This window comes from Corythoichthys intestinalis, chromosome 3, assembly GCF_030265065.1.
Source record: "Corythoichthys intestinalis isolate RoL2023-P3 chromosome 3, ASM3026506v1, whole genome shotgun sequence".
Lineage (NCBI taxonomy): Eukaryota > Metazoa > Chordata > Actinopteri > Syngnathiformes > Syngnathidae > Corythoichthys > Corythoichthys intestinalis.
Genome location: NC_080397.1, coordinates 5,346,317 through 5,363,571, shown reverse-complemented (window position 1 = coordinate 5,363,571; position 17,255 = coordinate 5,346,317). Strand labels below are relative to the sequence as shown.

The 17,255-nt window shown below is 42.2% G+C and overlaps 1 protein-coding gene across 4 annotated transcripts in view; it reads left to right on the top strand.

Moving 5' to 3' along the window:
• The window catches only part of antxr2a (ANTXR cell adhesion molecule 2a), a 173,549-nt gene that overhangs the window by 153,150 nt on the left and 3,144 nt on the right, over positions 1–17,255 (top strand). Inside the window, exon 16 of one of the 4 annotated variants that reach the window (XM_057830924.1) lies at positions 5,533–6,636. The exons of 1 other annotated variant lie outside the window; for it this stretch is intronic. In XM_057830924.1, the coding sequence (XP_057686907.1) occupies positions 5,533–5,745 (213 nt within the window). In that variant the 3' untranslated portion in view covers positions 5,746–6,636. Of the gene's footprint in view, positions 1–5,532; positions 6,637–17,255 lie in introns of those variants that run through there. 2 more of the 4 variants (XM_057830926.1, XM_057830923.1) reach the window with 2 other exon arrangements.

Sequence of the window (17,255 nt, the reverse complement as noted above, 5' to 3'; positions counted from 1 at the left end):
AAGGCAAGGTAAGGAACATTTATTTATATAGCACAATTCAACACAAGGCAATTCAAAGTGCTTTATATCACATGAAGATCATAAAAATCACATTAAATCAATGGAACATAAAAACAAAGACAAAACAGGAAATAAAATTATACATAACAATCGTATTTAATCGCGAATAGAATAAAACAATATTACTACTACTACTATGATAATAATTGAAATCAGCAAAGCAAATAGCTTGAAAAATATAGACAGTTATGGATATGCTGTGCTAAACAAAAGCATTTTTAGCCCTGATTTAAAGGGGCTAACAGTTTTAGCATACTTCAAACCTTCAGGTAACTTGTTCCAGAGGTGAGGAACATTACTAACAAAATGACTAATGACTAAATTCTGCCTCATCGTGCTTGGTTCTTGTTCTTGGAACATACAGGAGACCGGTTCCCGACGAACTTACGGGTCTAGATGTTTTATAGGAATCTAACAAATCAAGCATGAATTTTGGTTCAAGGCCATTAAGTGTTTTGCAGACGAGCAGTAGTATTTTATAGTCTATCCTTTGACTCACTGGAAGCCAGTGTAACGATTTCAAAACCGGTGTAATGTGGTCCAGTTTTCTTGTATTTGTGAGGACTCTGGCTGCAGCATTCTGTACTAGCTGCAGCTTCACGACTGATTTTTTTTTTTTTTTTTTTTTAATCAAGACCTGTAAATTTACAGTTGCAATAGTCCAATCTATTGAAAATGAATGCATGCATACAGTAAGTTTTTCCATGTCTTGTTGAGTGAGAAACCCCTTAACACTGGCTCTATTTTTTTAGGTGGTAATAAGCAGATGTAGTGTCGGACTTTAGATGGCTATCAAATTTGAGGTCTAACTCAATAATTTGACCTTTGACCTTTCTTTTTTTTGGCCCAAAAATGATCACTTCTGTCTTCTCCACATTTAGCTGGAGACAATTCTGGCACATCCATCCATTCATTGATTTGATGAATGCATAGGGACACAGAAATGTAGTGTTGTGTGTCATCTGCATAGGTGTGATAGGAGGTGCCATACTGTTCCATAATCTGAGATAGGGAAGCATATAGATGTTAAATAAGAGTGGTCCAAGAATTTACCCTTGAGGGACTCCACACAGGAATTTGGTTCGTTCTGACTGATGGTTTCCGATTGACACAAAAAAATCCCTATCATGTAAATAAGATGTGAACCACTGAAGAACAGTGTCAGTAAGCCCTACCCACACCCACCCACCCACTACTTAAGACTTTTTTTGTGTGTCTGATAATGATGGACATATCTACCAAATTCAGTTTTGCTAAGTAAAACTGAAACATTTTTCAAAAGTCTCTTAAAGGAGTAGTTTGATTTTTGGTGGACCACAGGATGAAATGAATCCAAAATGGCTATTTTAAGCTAAAACTGCAGACGTCCTACGCTTTTTAAATCGTGCTTCTAGAGAGTTTTTTTGTGGGTCTCCAGCAAAGGCGTAGGTTTTCATAGGAACGGTAGTGACATAACACTACCAAATTTTCAGGATGCTCAAATTGTCTCCACCAACTTCTAAGCAATCTTATTTGCGCTATAGAATGAGTTCAGAGTTCAGTTATATAGGTAATTGAGATTGTCTTCTCATACGTTCTAAGGACAGAATAGACCCTACCATTATTAAGTGAATTATTTTCAGACTTACATTCATCCCTTTTCACTTGCTGAATATCCCGGGCCAATTTTTGAACGTTTGGCTGATGAACTGTCCGCCCACCCTTTTCCACCACAGAGACGTACACTCACGCTGCCCCGACAGATTCATGTCGACAACATGCCGCCTCCTCTGCTCCCTTCGAAGAGGAGGGATAATAGGAGGTTTATTTATTTTATTTTATTTTTTTATCAAGTAATGTAAAAAGACGTAGGGGACGGTAGGGGAAACACCACTAATTTTGCTACTGAAAGTCCGACTTGTATCAGAGTTAGCATAATGTTAAACTGTGAATTCGCTAACCTGCAAAACTACTTCGGTCAGTTCAGCCTCCACAAGGAACAACGAAGTCAAGCTAGCCGTCCCTAATTTGGATCATTGTTTGCATTATGTGCATTACGGTAATGCAACGCGGTGGCTTCAGAGTGCAAGTCCTTTTATTGAAAAAAAAAAAACGGGGAGCTATCCAAGAATGGGTCCACTTCAGGGGGACACTAACATGAACATGAGCTGACATAAAAAAATAATATATGAAATGAAATCACAACCGGGGGGACCGGAGGGTGTGTTCCAATTATAGAGGGATCACACTCCTCAGCCTCCCCGTTAAAGTCTATTCAGGGGTGCTGGAGAGGAGGGTCCATCGGGAAGTCGAATCTCGGATTCAGGAGGAGCAGTGTGGTTTTGTCCCGGCCATGGAACAGTGGACTAGCTCTACACCCTCGGCAGGGTCCTCGAGGGTGCATGGGAGTTCGCCCAACCAGTCTACATGTGTTTTGTGAATTTGGAGAAGGCGTTCGACCGTGTGCCTAGGGGAGTCCTGTGGAGGGTGCCCCAGGAGTATGGGGTACCGAGCCCCTTGGCTGTTCGGTCCCTGTACGACCGGTGTCAGAGTCTGGTCCGCATTGCCGGCAGTAAGTCGAATTTGTTCCCAGTGAGGATTGGACTCCGCCAAGGCTGCCCTTTGCCACCGATTCTGTTCATAATTTTTGTGGACAGAATTTCTAGGCGCAGCCGAAGCGTTGAGGGTGTCCGGTTTGGTGGCCTTAACATTGCATCTCTGCTTTTTGCAGATGATGTGGTGCTGTTGGCTTCATCAAGCCGTGACCTCCAACTCTCACTGGGGCTGTTCGCAGCCGAGTGTGAAGCGGTTCGGATGAAGATCAGCACCTCCAAATCTGAGACCATGGTCCTAAGTCGGAAAAGGGTGGAATGCCCTCTCCGGGTCGGGGATGAGATCCTGCCCCAAGTGGAGGAGTTCAAGTATCTCGGGGTCTTGTTCACAAGGTAGGGTAGGAGGGAGCGGGAGATTGACAGGCGGATCTGTGCAGCGTCTGCAGTGATGCGGACTCTGCACTGGTCCGTTGTGGTGAAGAAGAAGCTGAGCCAAAAGGCGAAGCTCTCAATTTACCGGTCGATCTACGTTCCTACCCTCACCTATGGTCACGAGCTGTAGGTTGTGACCGAAAGAACAAGATCCCGGATACAAGCGGCCGAAATGAGTTTCCTCCGCAGGGTCTCCGGGCTCTCCCTTAGAGATAGGGTGAGAAGCTCGGTCATCCGGGATGGGCTTGGTGTCGAGCCGCTACTTCTCCGCGTTGAGAGGAGCCAGTTGAGGTGGCTCGGGCATCTGGTTCGGTGCCTCCTGGACGCCTCCCTGGAGTGGTGTTCCAGGCATGTCCCACCGGCGGGAGGCCCCGGGGTCGACCCAGGACACGCTGGAGAGACTATGTCGCTCGGCTGGCCTGGGAACGCCTTGGAATCCTGCCGGAGGAGCTGGCTGAAGTGGCTGGGGAGAGGGAAGTCTGGGCTTCCCTGCTAAAGCTGCTGCCCCCACGACCCGACCCCGGACTAAGCGGAAGATAATGGAAGGATGGATGAAATCACAAATCAGAATTTCATGAGAGTATTTTGGTTCAAGTCTTGGGGTAGTTTAGTATGTCTCAGATTTAGATCGGTACTTGGATATCTCAGATATTTTTCATTATTTTTTCCCTAATCACTTTTATATAGCAACACTTTAGTTTGATTCTAGGGGTGCTCCACTGTCCCCCAGAAGTTGACCAGTTCTTAGATAGCTCCCTATTTTCAGTGTGTGTGCAGTATTTTTAAATCAAGCAAGAGCACACACCAAAGATCACTGGAGATATGAAGAGCCTAAAACTAGGAAATATGACAAAGCGAATAATACAGTGGAAGACGAGGAAAGATCAGTCTGTTTACTGTCTGAAAATGTCTGCAGAGGACAGCAGGAAGCCAAATCAATTGAGACGTCACTTAAAGACATTACACCCCAATCATATTGATAAGCCGCTTGATTTTTTTTTTCAGCAAAAACATGCCAAATATTGCCAACAATCATCCCACTTTGTCAGTGTTACATCAGTAAACCAACGAGCACCGCTAGCATCATATAAGGTGGCATACCAAGTTGCTCAGTGCAAAATAACCCCCGACCATAGCAAAGGAGCTGAAACTGCCTGCAGCAACAATAAAAACCGTCCGTCTGTCCAATGACACTATCGTTTTTGTTGTATTTTTTATTTTTATTTTTTTTCGGTCAAATTGTTTGGCATATTGTCCTCATGAGTTCATTTTGCACATCAATTCCAATTCATTATTATTTATGGATTTTATTAAACTTATTTTTCAGTATCAAATGTTCAAAAAATGTACCTTGAGTGTATTTTTACAGTTTGACTGTGACTTTTTTTTTTTAATTCAGGCAGATTGATGCGCTGTCTTTTCTGCTACAAACAAAACAATAACAATTTATACTTTGATGTAAGTTAATGTATATTAATTTTTTTCTTCAATATTATGTTATGTAGATGTGTACTTAACAATAATAATTTTATAGACAAACTATTTACAGTTGCGGCAGAAAGTTGGGGGGGGGCGAAATGTTTACGTCTCACTGGAGTGTTGGGGGGTGTAACAGAAAATAATTGAGAAATGGTATAAGTCAATACAGATTTATTTTGCTTGGTTATTTAGCCTATCGATTAATTAGGTTCATATTCGTGAGAAATGTAGCCCTGACCCCGTTCAATAATCTGTTTGGTCTTATTAATGTCTTGTCTCCAGCAAAAAGTGTAGATGCAGGTTATGGCGTTGAGACCAAAGCTTTGCCCTTGGTCTACAGATTGATGGACAACCAAATTTCATGTTGCAAAGCAAAACTGGCATTGGGGGCTGAATATTTTAAAACCGTTTGGCTTTCTAAAACAAAACAACAACAAAAAACACTTCAAACCAAAATGGGTGACTTTTATCCAAAGTTAGGAAAAAAAAAAAAAAAGTCCACCACAAGAGATTGATCGGTACAGACGCTGAAGTTCAGAGATGCTTTTCCCAGACTGCTCTGCATATGCTGCTGCCGTTTGCTAACTTTTTAGCGCAAGCTGTCGCCACTGATCTCGGGTCAGCTGACTGCTGCTCCAACGGCGACATTCCGCTCCGTCAGCTTCCCCCGTTCGGAGTGTTTGATACACAAGCACTGCATCACAGCCCGACGGTTTAATACCCTCCCGTAAATTGTGCCCCTAACTCGGGTGCCTGCATCAGCGCTATCTGTTTGTTGACGAATCTGTTTAGCATAACGCTAACTCACAAATGACTGACACAAGGTTCTGCTCAAACACAACCGATTATAGCTAAAGCACTCGACTAAATTGTGAGATATTCAAATCTCATCAGATTGCCGCTTTGCTATTTTTGTATTTGGGTTGCTCTTTTATCACTTTTTGCCCAGGTTACCTGGCGATATGATTGCACATTATCATGTTAGCATTGTTTCTAATATTTCTCTTTATGTTGATTTTGACTTGACTAGGCAAAAAACAGTCTTTCAAGGGAAGAAATGTCCGAGTGGTCAATGATCATCGCGTGTTTGGCCAAGACTCAGGCTGCCATTTCCCAGCAGGCCAGATGGCAGCGCTGTGTGGGCAGTGTGGTGTGTCTCTGTAAGAGGGGCTTGCATCAAGATGGCCAGCAGTCTTGTGGACGAGGGAGGATTGCTCACACACTCTGTCCTTTGCAGCTGTAGTGTTTGTACCTTCAAATAATACTTTTGATAACCATGAACGATCCCAAATTGGCCACGTCAACAAAATGGTTGAATTCTATTGCAGACATGGCCTCTTGAGATTGATTTATGTGGGCGTCCCCATGATTGACAAATCTACCAAATTTCATTGTTTTAAGTAGGGATGTCCCCAATCCGTTCACGTGATCATAAATCGGGCCAGTTTTTAGAGGATCAGAATTGGGTGAAAAGGATCGGGTTTTGCATTAATTAAAACGTATTGTGCTAGCTACAGATGTATCGGCCATCAGCCGATTAACAAACAAAAATAAATAAGCTGATGAAAAAATAATTTCAATCAGGCATCTGTGTGGTCGACTGTGGCCGCCGCTGACTGACATTAGGACCTCATAAGGACCCCGCAGCAGCTTGAAGGCAGGCTGCTACAGGAAGCTTCAGGCTTGCCTGTTTTGTAAATACTGCAAGATTTTTTTTTATCTTGCATGAGGAAATATTTGGCTTTACGTTGCTTTAGCCTTTTAATATGTTTACCGAGTGATCCTTTCACTCTAAATATAACTTGTAGCATTAGCGTAGCGTTCACAATAGCTTTAGCATGGCAACTAATTCTTTGCATCCATCGTGTGACGCAGTTTGGAACAAAGGCGCATTCACTTCCACAATACACAGCCTGTTGGACCCATTGACATTGTTGAGTGCTTTCTGTTATGTTTCCACCTCGGAAACTATGTCCGTCAATATTTTACATCTATACCAACCTGTTAATATAAAATATATGTGTGCTTATGGGGAAAACCTACGGTGGTATGAAAAATTATCTGAACCTTTTGGAATTTCTCACATTTCTGCATAAAATCACCATCAAATGTGATCTGATCTTTGTGAAAATCACACAGATGAAAAAAAAGTCTGCTCTAACTAAAACCACCCAAACATAAGTTTTCATATTTCAATGAGAATAGTATGCAATCAATGACAGAAGGGGGAAAAATAAGTAAGTGAACCATTACATTTAATATTTTGTGCCCCCCCCCCCCCTCCTGCCTTTGGCAGCAATAACTTCAACCAGGCGCTTCTTGTTGCTGCAGATGAGTCTGGCACATCGATCAGGACTAATTTTGGCCCATTCTTCTCAACAAAACTGCTGTAGTTCAGTCAGATTCCTGGGATGTCTGGCATGAATCGCTGTCTTTACGTCATGCCACAGCATCTCAATGGGGTTCTGGACTTTGACTTGGACACTCCAGAATGTGTATTTTGTTCTTCTGAAACCTTTTTGAAGTTGATTTACTTCTGTGTTTTGGAATCTTGTTACAGCATCCATCCTCTTTTTAGCTTCAATTGTCTGACAGACGGCCTCAGCTTTTCCTGCAAAACATCCTGATAAACTTTTGAATTCATTCTTCCATTAAGGATTGCAAGTTGTTCAGGGCCCGAGGCAGCAAAACAGCCACAAATTATGATGCTCCCTCCACCATGCTTCACGGTGAGGATGAGATGTTAATCTTGATGAGTGTCCCAGTGCCTTTTTGCGAATATTAAACAAGGAACAATGTTTTTTAGACAGCAGTGGCTTCCTCCGTGGAGTCCTACCATGAACACCATTCTTGGCCATAGTTTTACATATAGTTGATTTGTGCACATAGATATTGGACTGTGACAGTGATTTCTGTAAGTCTTTAACAGACATTCTGGGGTTCTTTTTTACCTCTCTGAGTATTCTGCGCTGAACACTTGGTATCATCTTTGGTGGACGGCCACTCCTTGGGAGAGAAGCAACACTGTAAAACTCTCTCCATTTGTAGACAACTTCTCTGACTGTCGATAGATGAACATCCAGACTTTTAGAGATGGTTATATATCCTTGTTTCCAGCTTCTTACAAATTAACAATCCTTGATCGCAGGTCTTCAGAAAGCTCTTTAGACCGAGCCATAATGCACATCAGACAATGCTTCTCATCAAGACATTTCTTACCAGATGTGTGTTTTATAGTGGGAAGAACAGATGTTCACCACTCCTCATTGATTGGGCACACACCTAACGTAAATTGTTTGGTAAAAAATGGTGTCAATTGCTCTTTAAGTCTCCTTAGGCAGAGGGTTCACTTAATTACCCCACCCCCTTCTGTCATTGTTTGCATGCTATCCTCATTAAAATATGAAAACCTATAAATGTTTGGTTGCTTTTAGTTCAAACAGACACTGTATTTCCATCTGTGTGATTTTGACAAAGGTCAGATCACATTGGGTGGTGATTTTATGCAGAAATGTGAGAAATTCCAAATGGTACTTTTTCATACCACTGTAAATATGTATATATATATACAGTATATAATATATATATCATTTTTTAAGGGCTAAAAAGTAACAAAATAATGCAGAGATACAATGGCCTTGCCAAAAGAAACAAAAATAAATGTTTTACACTCTCGGAAATAAAGGAAAAAGATATACTGTAAACAGTACAGAACTGTAACATGTTTGGAACTTTTGTTCAAATAAAAATAAAATAATCAAGTTTTTATTTCAGTATTGGATCGGGACTGAATCAGCAGATTCTGAAAATCAGGTGACTCGTAATCGAGTGCAAAAATATGTAGTCGGGATATCCCTTGTTCTAAGTAAAACTGGCGTAAGCTATCTGAATTAACCCAAAACTCTATAAAAAGGATTTCTTTTCTTTGAAGTAAAACCTGAAAAGTACCTAATTGATCCCAAAATAGTCAGTTTCGAGTGACCTGTGAACTGTCTGTAAAGATTTCTTAAAAACTATTTTTGGGTCTCGTCATGATTGTTGTACAAAATTTCATGATGCTACATGAAACTGGCTTTGGGGCTAAATTTGTAAAATTTCGATGAATATTGAAATCTTTCTTGTGGAACTTCGGAAAGCCTTTGCAATGACCGCTAGAAATAACCCCAAAACGGCTGCTTGAAAATGAAATAGTCGACTTGTGATATTAGTTGATAGTAAACATGGAGCATGTTGTCCAATAATTCCGCAAAAAGAATGTTTGCAAAATGTAAAGCACGTTTAGTCAGAACGCTGCAGTCGGACTCGCTAAATCCCAGATTAGTGAAGCTGAAGAGCATCCGTGGTACTTTGGTGAAGTCTTCCTAAGCCCGCATCTTATCATTGCAAAATAAACATCTTGCCACTGGATTATATGTCGACTTTTTCCATCCTGCAGATGGATTGTTCCTCGATGATTCCGTCACACTTTGTTTTGTGATCTTTTCAGTGAAAGTAAAGCATCCATCAGTTCATATCATAAGCCAATAAAAAAAAGAAGGGGAAAAAGAAAAGCATTTGGATAGCATGTAAGTCGCCATCAAGCTGTCTGTGCAACAAGCAACACATGGCCTGCTAATTTACATTTGTACTTTTTCTTTGATTTGTAAAGCAGGCGGGATTTGTTCATTATTGACTAAACCACGCAAGGAAAGTAACAAACTAACCAAACTAAGAATTTGATGTGAATGTCTTCCCATCTCGCTCGGGTCCTTCAGCGATGTACAGATACAGTATGTTGAGATTGCTTGCCATTCAAGATATGATGTCATCGTATTTTTCACTTGCGTTTGAGAACTTAAGGTTCACTACAAGGATTGACTGATTTCTTGTTTTAATAATCCTGTTATCAGGTTGGTTGTTAATCGTTCAAAAAATATACTGTGTAATGAATTATTACTCTGTATAGAATAAATGATCTATTCTTCTATTGCATTTACTTTGCCTCAGTTACTATGTGGTTTCATTTAATTTAATTTCCATTATTGTACATTATTTTAGCAACTAGGCTTGCACAAAATACCGTTTGAACATCATCATCGCAATGTGTGCATGCGCAATAGTACTATCGCAGGACGTGCGATTGTTTTTTGTTTTTAATTTTAATTTAAACTTTTGTTTTTCTTCATAAAAGCAGCAATCGTGCAGAGGCTTAGCTTTCTGGACCCCATTTATATACACCAATATTCATAATTCACAGATAAACCCCCTTTGCCTGGATTAAATGGTATTATATGAACACTAGGGATGTCCCGATGGCATAGTCCAAGTCACCTGATTCTGAGAATCTGCCGATACCGAATCCTGATCCAATACTGAAAAAAAAAGTTTGTTTTTTTGCTTTGACGCTCACGCTGCCGAGAACAACCTCTTACTTACACAATGAATGAGTTGCCACAGCACACTCCAGGCTGTGTACCAAGCTTAACAATGATTAAAACATTTGTGCCTTTGATCGTTGAGCTACCGAGACATCTCTCGCCAGGTCAAAGCTACAAACCTGTTAATCATTGTTAACTTTAAGTACCAAATGCCAGCTGCGCTGGTGACCAAGACAAACAGTTTGGTCGAACTGCTTCGCTGGAGGGAGGGTGAGAAGCTGTCCAAACATGAAGCAGAAAAACAAATATTTTTTTTTTTAATTAAAAGAAAACGATTCTTTTCACCTGATTCCGATCCTCTGAAAAATTGGCAATCGCCCAGATCCCCGATCATTGGATCGGATTGGGACATCTATAATGAATACAATGTGGTCATAGTGAGTCAACCAGAGTCTTCCCAAACAGAGCTATTCGAGTTTGGTGAAAATTCTTCTAGTTTTAATTTCGCAAAATAAATCGCAAACCCCCCAAAATCGCAATGTCAGTTTTTTTCCCAATATCGTTCAGCCCTATTAGCAACTGGTTGTTGTTAATTACTGTATTTTCCGCACTACAAAGCCTATTGGCGTGTAAGGCGCACCCTCAATGAATGGTCTATTTTAAAACTGTTTACATATTTAGGGCGCACTGCATTATAAGGCGCAGTAGTAGTAGTGGTTTGGGTTGTGTTATACATCTACTAGATGGTGCTGCGTTAAAAGGAATGTCATGGCATGACCTCATGATATATTGACGGGACATGGGGCGCGGGGCTGATTAATAAGGGGCCAATCGCCGTCAAACCTTACCGAGTGGAAGCACAGACTACGAGCTTTTTAAGTTGAAGTTGAAAATTCTTGTGAATAAATTCATAAATCCCTGAATTCTTTATAGATTTGGACGTAAAACCGTTTCGACTCTTGGTTAAAAGCAGAAAAAAAAGGGCAGTTAGCATTTATTTTACGTAAATATGTCGAATGTGCTGCTAATCTTTAGGCCACTGTGGCGCCGCCTTATCACCACAAAGAGCTTTTTACGTGGAAAATTCTTGTGAATAAATGCGTAAATCCTTGATCCTTGAATTTTTTATAGATATTTATAGATATTCTTTGTTAAAACAGCAAAGAACCGGGCAGTTAGCACTTATTTTACTTAAATATGTCGAATGTGCTGCTTGTCTTTAAGCCAGTGTGGCGCTGCCTTATCACCACAAAGAGCTTTTTACGTTGAAAATTCTCGTGAATAAATGCGTAAATCCCTGAATTCTTTATAAATATGGACGTAAAACAGTCTCGATTCGTTGTTAAAAGAACAAAGAACCGGGCCGTTAGCATTTATTTTATGTAAATATGTCGGATGTGTTGCTAGTCCTCGAACAAATCACTCCTTAGACAATCCTTCCTGTTGTTATGCAGTGAAGCTTTTGTACTTTTTCAATCTAAATCCGGTGTTGGATCGCTGCATGTGTTTGAGAATAACTGCAACCGACTTCGTCCAACTGAAGCGGAGTGTGGGACGGCCCCCTACTTGAAGGCGTGTCCCAGTGTCTGGGTAATGTGTCCCGTCAATATCATTATGAAGTCTATGGCCATGATGAACTAATATTGAACCATACATAAGGCACATTGGATTATAAGGTGCACTGTCTGCTTTTGAGAAAAGTGAAGGCTTCTTGGTTCGCCCTATAGTGCGAAAAATACGGTACTTTCAGGACAGTCCATTATTTTTTAGGAATACAGTGGTACCTCTACATACGATCACTTCGACACACGATCTTTTCGACATCCGACGTAAAATTTGAGCCGCCATTTGTTTCTACATCCGACGAGTTGCTCGAAATACGACGACATGACAGCACTGCAAACGAACGCACGGTGGATTTTCTTGTGTGAGAAATCAACACAGTTTTCAAAAAAAGTTGATACAGTTGGAGAAACAAGGAAAAAAGTGATGCTTACCTTTGAAATGAAGATGCAAGTTATAGAAAAATATGAGCTTGGTGTGCGCGTCCCTGAACTGGCTCAACAATACAGCTCCATGGTCCTCTTCCGACCACCGTTCGCCACTATTTATAAGTTAAGGTGACAATTATTATTGTGGTAACATTGCCAAGGAAATCGCCAGCTTCGTCACGTTTTTATCATTTATTTAAGAACTTATCCAACACAAAACGCCCATTGTCTTAAGCAGTTGACTGCTCTCAAGAAAACGAAAGTATTATCTCTACCGCACCGACCTATCTCACCGTGACGTCAGCTTCGCGGTGCGTTCAGGGACAGTAAAAAGTGTCCGCCATATTAGAATCCAATTCGTTACATTATTTACAGGAATAATTATTAATTATTATTATTATTATTATATTATTCTGACTTATTTATTTATAACTTATTTGTTTTTCTATGTTTAATTGCCATTTGTAACAGTGCCAGCAGTATTTATTAAGAATTTAGTGTATGTTTTTAGGCTTTGGAACGAATTAATGGAATTATAATGTATTCCTATGGGAAAATCCTGCTCGACATACGACCATTTCGACTTACAAACAAGGTCCTGGAACGAATTAAATTCGTATGTAGAGGTACCACTGTATGTGAATATATCTTATGTGACAAATATAAGAATAGCAAATAATCATGATTTTGTTCATCTATTTTATGATTAACAGCTGCTTGTTGTCTATTGAAGTATTTCTTAGCACCTTCATCATTAGCCTGGTCTACATAGAGGTGTGTTTTCCCGTTAAAATAAAAATCTGGGCACGAACCCAATAAAAAAGGTCCATATAAACACCTCTTTTGGAATAAACTGGCCGAATGGAGTTCTGACGCGTTCCGATTAAAAGTAAAATCGTGTCATGTCTACTGCGAATCGGAAAGTTATTAGGCTGGGTTCAGTCTTATTGTTATCATAGATTTCTTCATAATGTTGGTGATAAATGAAGGAACTAACGGTGGTGGTCCTGGCATGGCGTCAGCCGTCCATCTCGCGTCCTGACTCATCTTCACGTCTCTTGTCCGGCTGACGTTGCGTGCTGACGCCTTTGCTTTTCTGTGAGGTGGGGGTAGCGCAGGCGGTGCCAAACCACAAATAGTTCATCCCGACATCTGCACCCCAAAACATCCCTAAAATCCACTCTGATGGCTTTTGACGCGTCTTTGTTGATTTAGCGCCTGCCAAAAAGTGAGCCGGCTGTGGAGAATTCCAGAGCTTGACTAAAGCACCAAGGCTAAACCTAATCTAGAAAGGACTTTTTGTATGATTCTTTAGTAAATCCCATTTATTTTTGGGGAAAACAATTTCTTTTTTTTTTTTTAAACCGTGATGTGTGAATAGATAAGTCTTCTTGAGGGGCTGACGGAAATTAGCACATATTTCACGGTCATTTGAAACAAATGACTGCTCAATAGCACACCTTGTTCAGCAACACAAACAAAGCATGCAAAGCATACAGAAGTGTATTTCTGCTATACTAGGAAAAAGAAGTTTGGAATCAGATGACGTTGTAAATTTCATATTTTCACATAATTTATAAAGTAAATGTAATGTAATTATTAAAAGGAACCCATTAGTACTTGTACAAGTACTCTTAAATGCACACGTACAAGTGCACGCAGTAGGAGTACAAGTACACGTAAAAGTAATTGTAGTAAACATACACGTAGAAGTACAAGTAATAGTATAAGTACATGTACACGTACAAATAACTGTTGTTTAAGTACATGTACAAGTAACTGCTGTATAAGTACACGTACAAGTACAAGTACAATTATTGGTACATGCACATGTACCAATAATTGTAGTAATTGTAGTACCCCTGCTCGGGGTGCGGGGTGGGTGCTCGGTGGGTGGGAGGGGGGTGGGCGGTCGCGGAGGCGCCGTGGGTGGTCTGGGGCGGGGATTGATCAGGGCCCTGACGCTTCTTCCGCCCTGGGGCCGTGGGGCCGGTGGTTCTGGTGGACGGGGCCACGCCCGCGGGAGCCTGCCTCTTAACTCACGCACTTCTCACTTCGGCACTGTAAATATTTTTCACCCTGGCACTTACATGCTCATACATTTCTCCGGGGAGAGTTGGGACGGGGCTTTACAGTCCCAGCCCGACTCCCCCCTGTTTTTAATGCACCACACACCAAGGTTGTGGGATGGTTGGGACCTGTTGGGGGGGGGGGGGGGCTGCCTCCTCACCACAGGCCCCGCCATCCCTGCACCTTTTTTAAAGGCACCACACACATCATACTCCACAGGAGAGCTCCGGCAAAGGGCGGTGGGACGGGCGGCTGGACAGAAACTCCATGCTGCGGTCCCACTGCCCCAAGCCAAGCTCTCCTATTTTAATGCATACATTGCACTACCCTCCCCTCACACCCCCATCACGGTGCTGGGTGATGGCTGCCAGTCGGGAACCTGGCAGCCACAGTAATAGGGTGGTAGGTGGGTCCCACACTTTTTCTATATGGCGTGGCTCCCGGGGTGTGGCCTCCCCTCTGCCTCGGCTGCCGGCCGCGGGAGTGGGTTGGGGGGTCGGGTCTCCGATCTTGCATCGCCCCGTGGCAGTTCCTGGGCGTTCTCCTGACTCCGCCTTCCCCTCTCTTCTCTGGCTGGGCATCCGCCCTGCGCTCCGTCGCAGATCGCTGGCTGGGCGCCGGTGTAGCAGCGGGGTGTCGCCTGCTCCGGCGGGGGACCCTGCCTCGCCTGGGGCTTGGTGGGCCGCTGGGGGTCCCGTGGCGTGCCGTGCCGGTTGGGGGGCTGTGGCTCGTGGCCCGGGTGGGTGGGCGGGCGGGGGTGGGTTTAGGCGTGGGGTTGGTGATGCGTCCCCTCCTGCCATCCCTGAAGGCCGGTTGATGGGCACGCGGGTGGCCCGGGGGACCACCCTGGGTCCCGGGGGGGGGACAGTGGCTCCTTTGCTGGGCGGCGGGAGGAGGGATGGGCTGCGCATGGACCCCCCACCCCCCGCCCGCCCTCCCTCCCCGGGCTGGCTGGGTGGGGGCCGTGGTCCTGGGTTGGCGCCCGCGCGGTTTCTCCGCCCGTCTGCGTGGCTGTCGCGCGCCCGGTGGGGCTTGCGTGCTGCTGGATGTGGTAGGGCATGCTCGGGTTGGGGGTTCCGGTGCCGGGATTGGCGATGCGGCGGCGTAGGGTTGGTCGCCAACGGGCTTACACTCATAAGAGATTCACACGAATACTGGGTTCTAGATCACAGAACTGATTTGTGTACACTCTACCCCTTTCAATCACTTAGCTTATAGTCTTATAGACACCCCCACCCCCATTCTCCTCTTTCACTGGCCAATTGGCCCCCACATGGTGTAAACCGGAAATACATCTCGCTGACGATAGCACCAGCATATTAGTAACTAGTTTAGATGTTCAATGTATTTCTTGTTGTTGTTTGTGTATGTGTTTCTTTTCTTTCTTCTCTTGTATTTCTTTTCTTCTGTCCCCCCATAATCCCTTCCTGTTCGCTGCTTTGTCATAATAAAAAGGTATTTTGAATGATCACAATGGGAGTATGTCAGACTCTCCATGTGAAACATTAAAACTGTTCAGAATCCGGGCACTTAGACTTCCATTCTCTGTGTCAAACAGCTGAACAGGACAGGTTTAAAAAAAAAAAAAAATTGTAGTATAAGTACACAAAAAATAGTGGTGTGTAGTGCCTCATATCTGGCAATACGATTGGAATAACGATTCACAGGTCACGATTCGATTTGCTCCTGATTAATCCCAATACAACACTTGAAAACAATTATTGGGATGTTTGTATATCGCTTTGGAAAATACAAATCAAAATGTACATAAGTACATTTATATCAATTTAGTACTGAAACCTATTCGAGCACTCAAGTAAAAATGTTTTTGTTTTACGTTTGAGCAATATATGGCTTTCATTATGAGTTTCACTTTTTTTTTTAGAGCAAAGCTGCTCTAGTCCAAACCTGCTCAAATGCAGGATTCTAAATAATCCATGCCTCTGTTTTTGCGGTCCAAGCCAAAATGAGCCCAAATTTCAGACTTATAAAAGGACTAATCCGAGCAACCACTAGAGGGGGATGTACACAAATCTCTACTCTGATTAGTCTAATATTGTTGTTAACAGTGTTGTTTTTGGCAGCCATTTTAGTTTTCGTCATAATATTTCGGACGAAAATACTTATTAGTCTTAGTCATATTTTAGTCATTTAAAAATGTGTTCGTCGTCTAGTTTTAGTCAACAAAAAACTTTAAGTCAACAATTCCCAAAATGTTTTCGACTATGAACGTCAGAAATTTTAGTCCATGAATAAATAAATAAAAGGTTTCCAACAATTTCGAATGAACATGACAGATGAGCACATCACAGTAGAGTCTACAAGGACATCACCATATTCATGATGATTATACACACTCAGCAGAAAAACACATTACTTGCAATTAATTGAACTAACCTGGAAGCCACGAACTGGATGTAAAATGTTCCAGGAGTTTAAGAAGACACCGAGTCACTGCGCTAAATGCCAATGCTAACTAAAACGCTATGCTAACGCTACAAGTTAGTTTAGTGTGTGATGATCACTCAGCACAGACCTTTAAAGGCTAAAGCAACATGGCACATAGCCAAGATAAGAAAACAAAACTTAGCAAGCAGCTCCTGACACGTTTCGAAAAAGGAGTCTGGAATGGCACACGCTTAAGCCTGCGTGAGGGGCAGGGGGGATCAGGGGAAGGAACAGCACGTCACATGAGTGACACAACCAAACACTGCTAAATGCGTTCTAACTACACATACAATAAGGAAAAATCACACGTTGTGAATTTGTGACGGACACTAGGGCGAATTTTCATCTTGTTCTTGTGTCGTCAGACGACAACTGGCATCCATCTCGTTATGTTTTAGTCTCCCAAGACACGTTTTCAGCGTGTCATCAAGACGTCATCGTCAAAATTATTCGTTCACAAAATATTTTCGTTATAGTCATCGTTGACGAAAACAACACTGGTTGTTTGTTCAGCAGACTGCAAGGCAATACTGCTGCGGACTGCCAACTACTGGACGGGAGTAGAAGTGCAGCCACTGAATTGTATATTCCCACCCAAAATACACAAACACATGTAAGGATCTATACAGACGGATTTCTAATCAATGCGAGAATTGCGTGACGTAATGTCACGATATATCTCTGAATTGATTTTTTTAAAACATCCCTAGCAAACAAGTACATTTATTTGAATTAAAGGTAAATGTACACGTATGTACACGTACAGTTGTGGCCAGAAGTATTGGCACCCCTGCAATTCTGTCAGATAATGCTCAATTTCTCCCAGAAAATGATTGCAATTACAAATGCTTTGGTAGTAATATCTTCATTCATTTTGCTTGCAATGA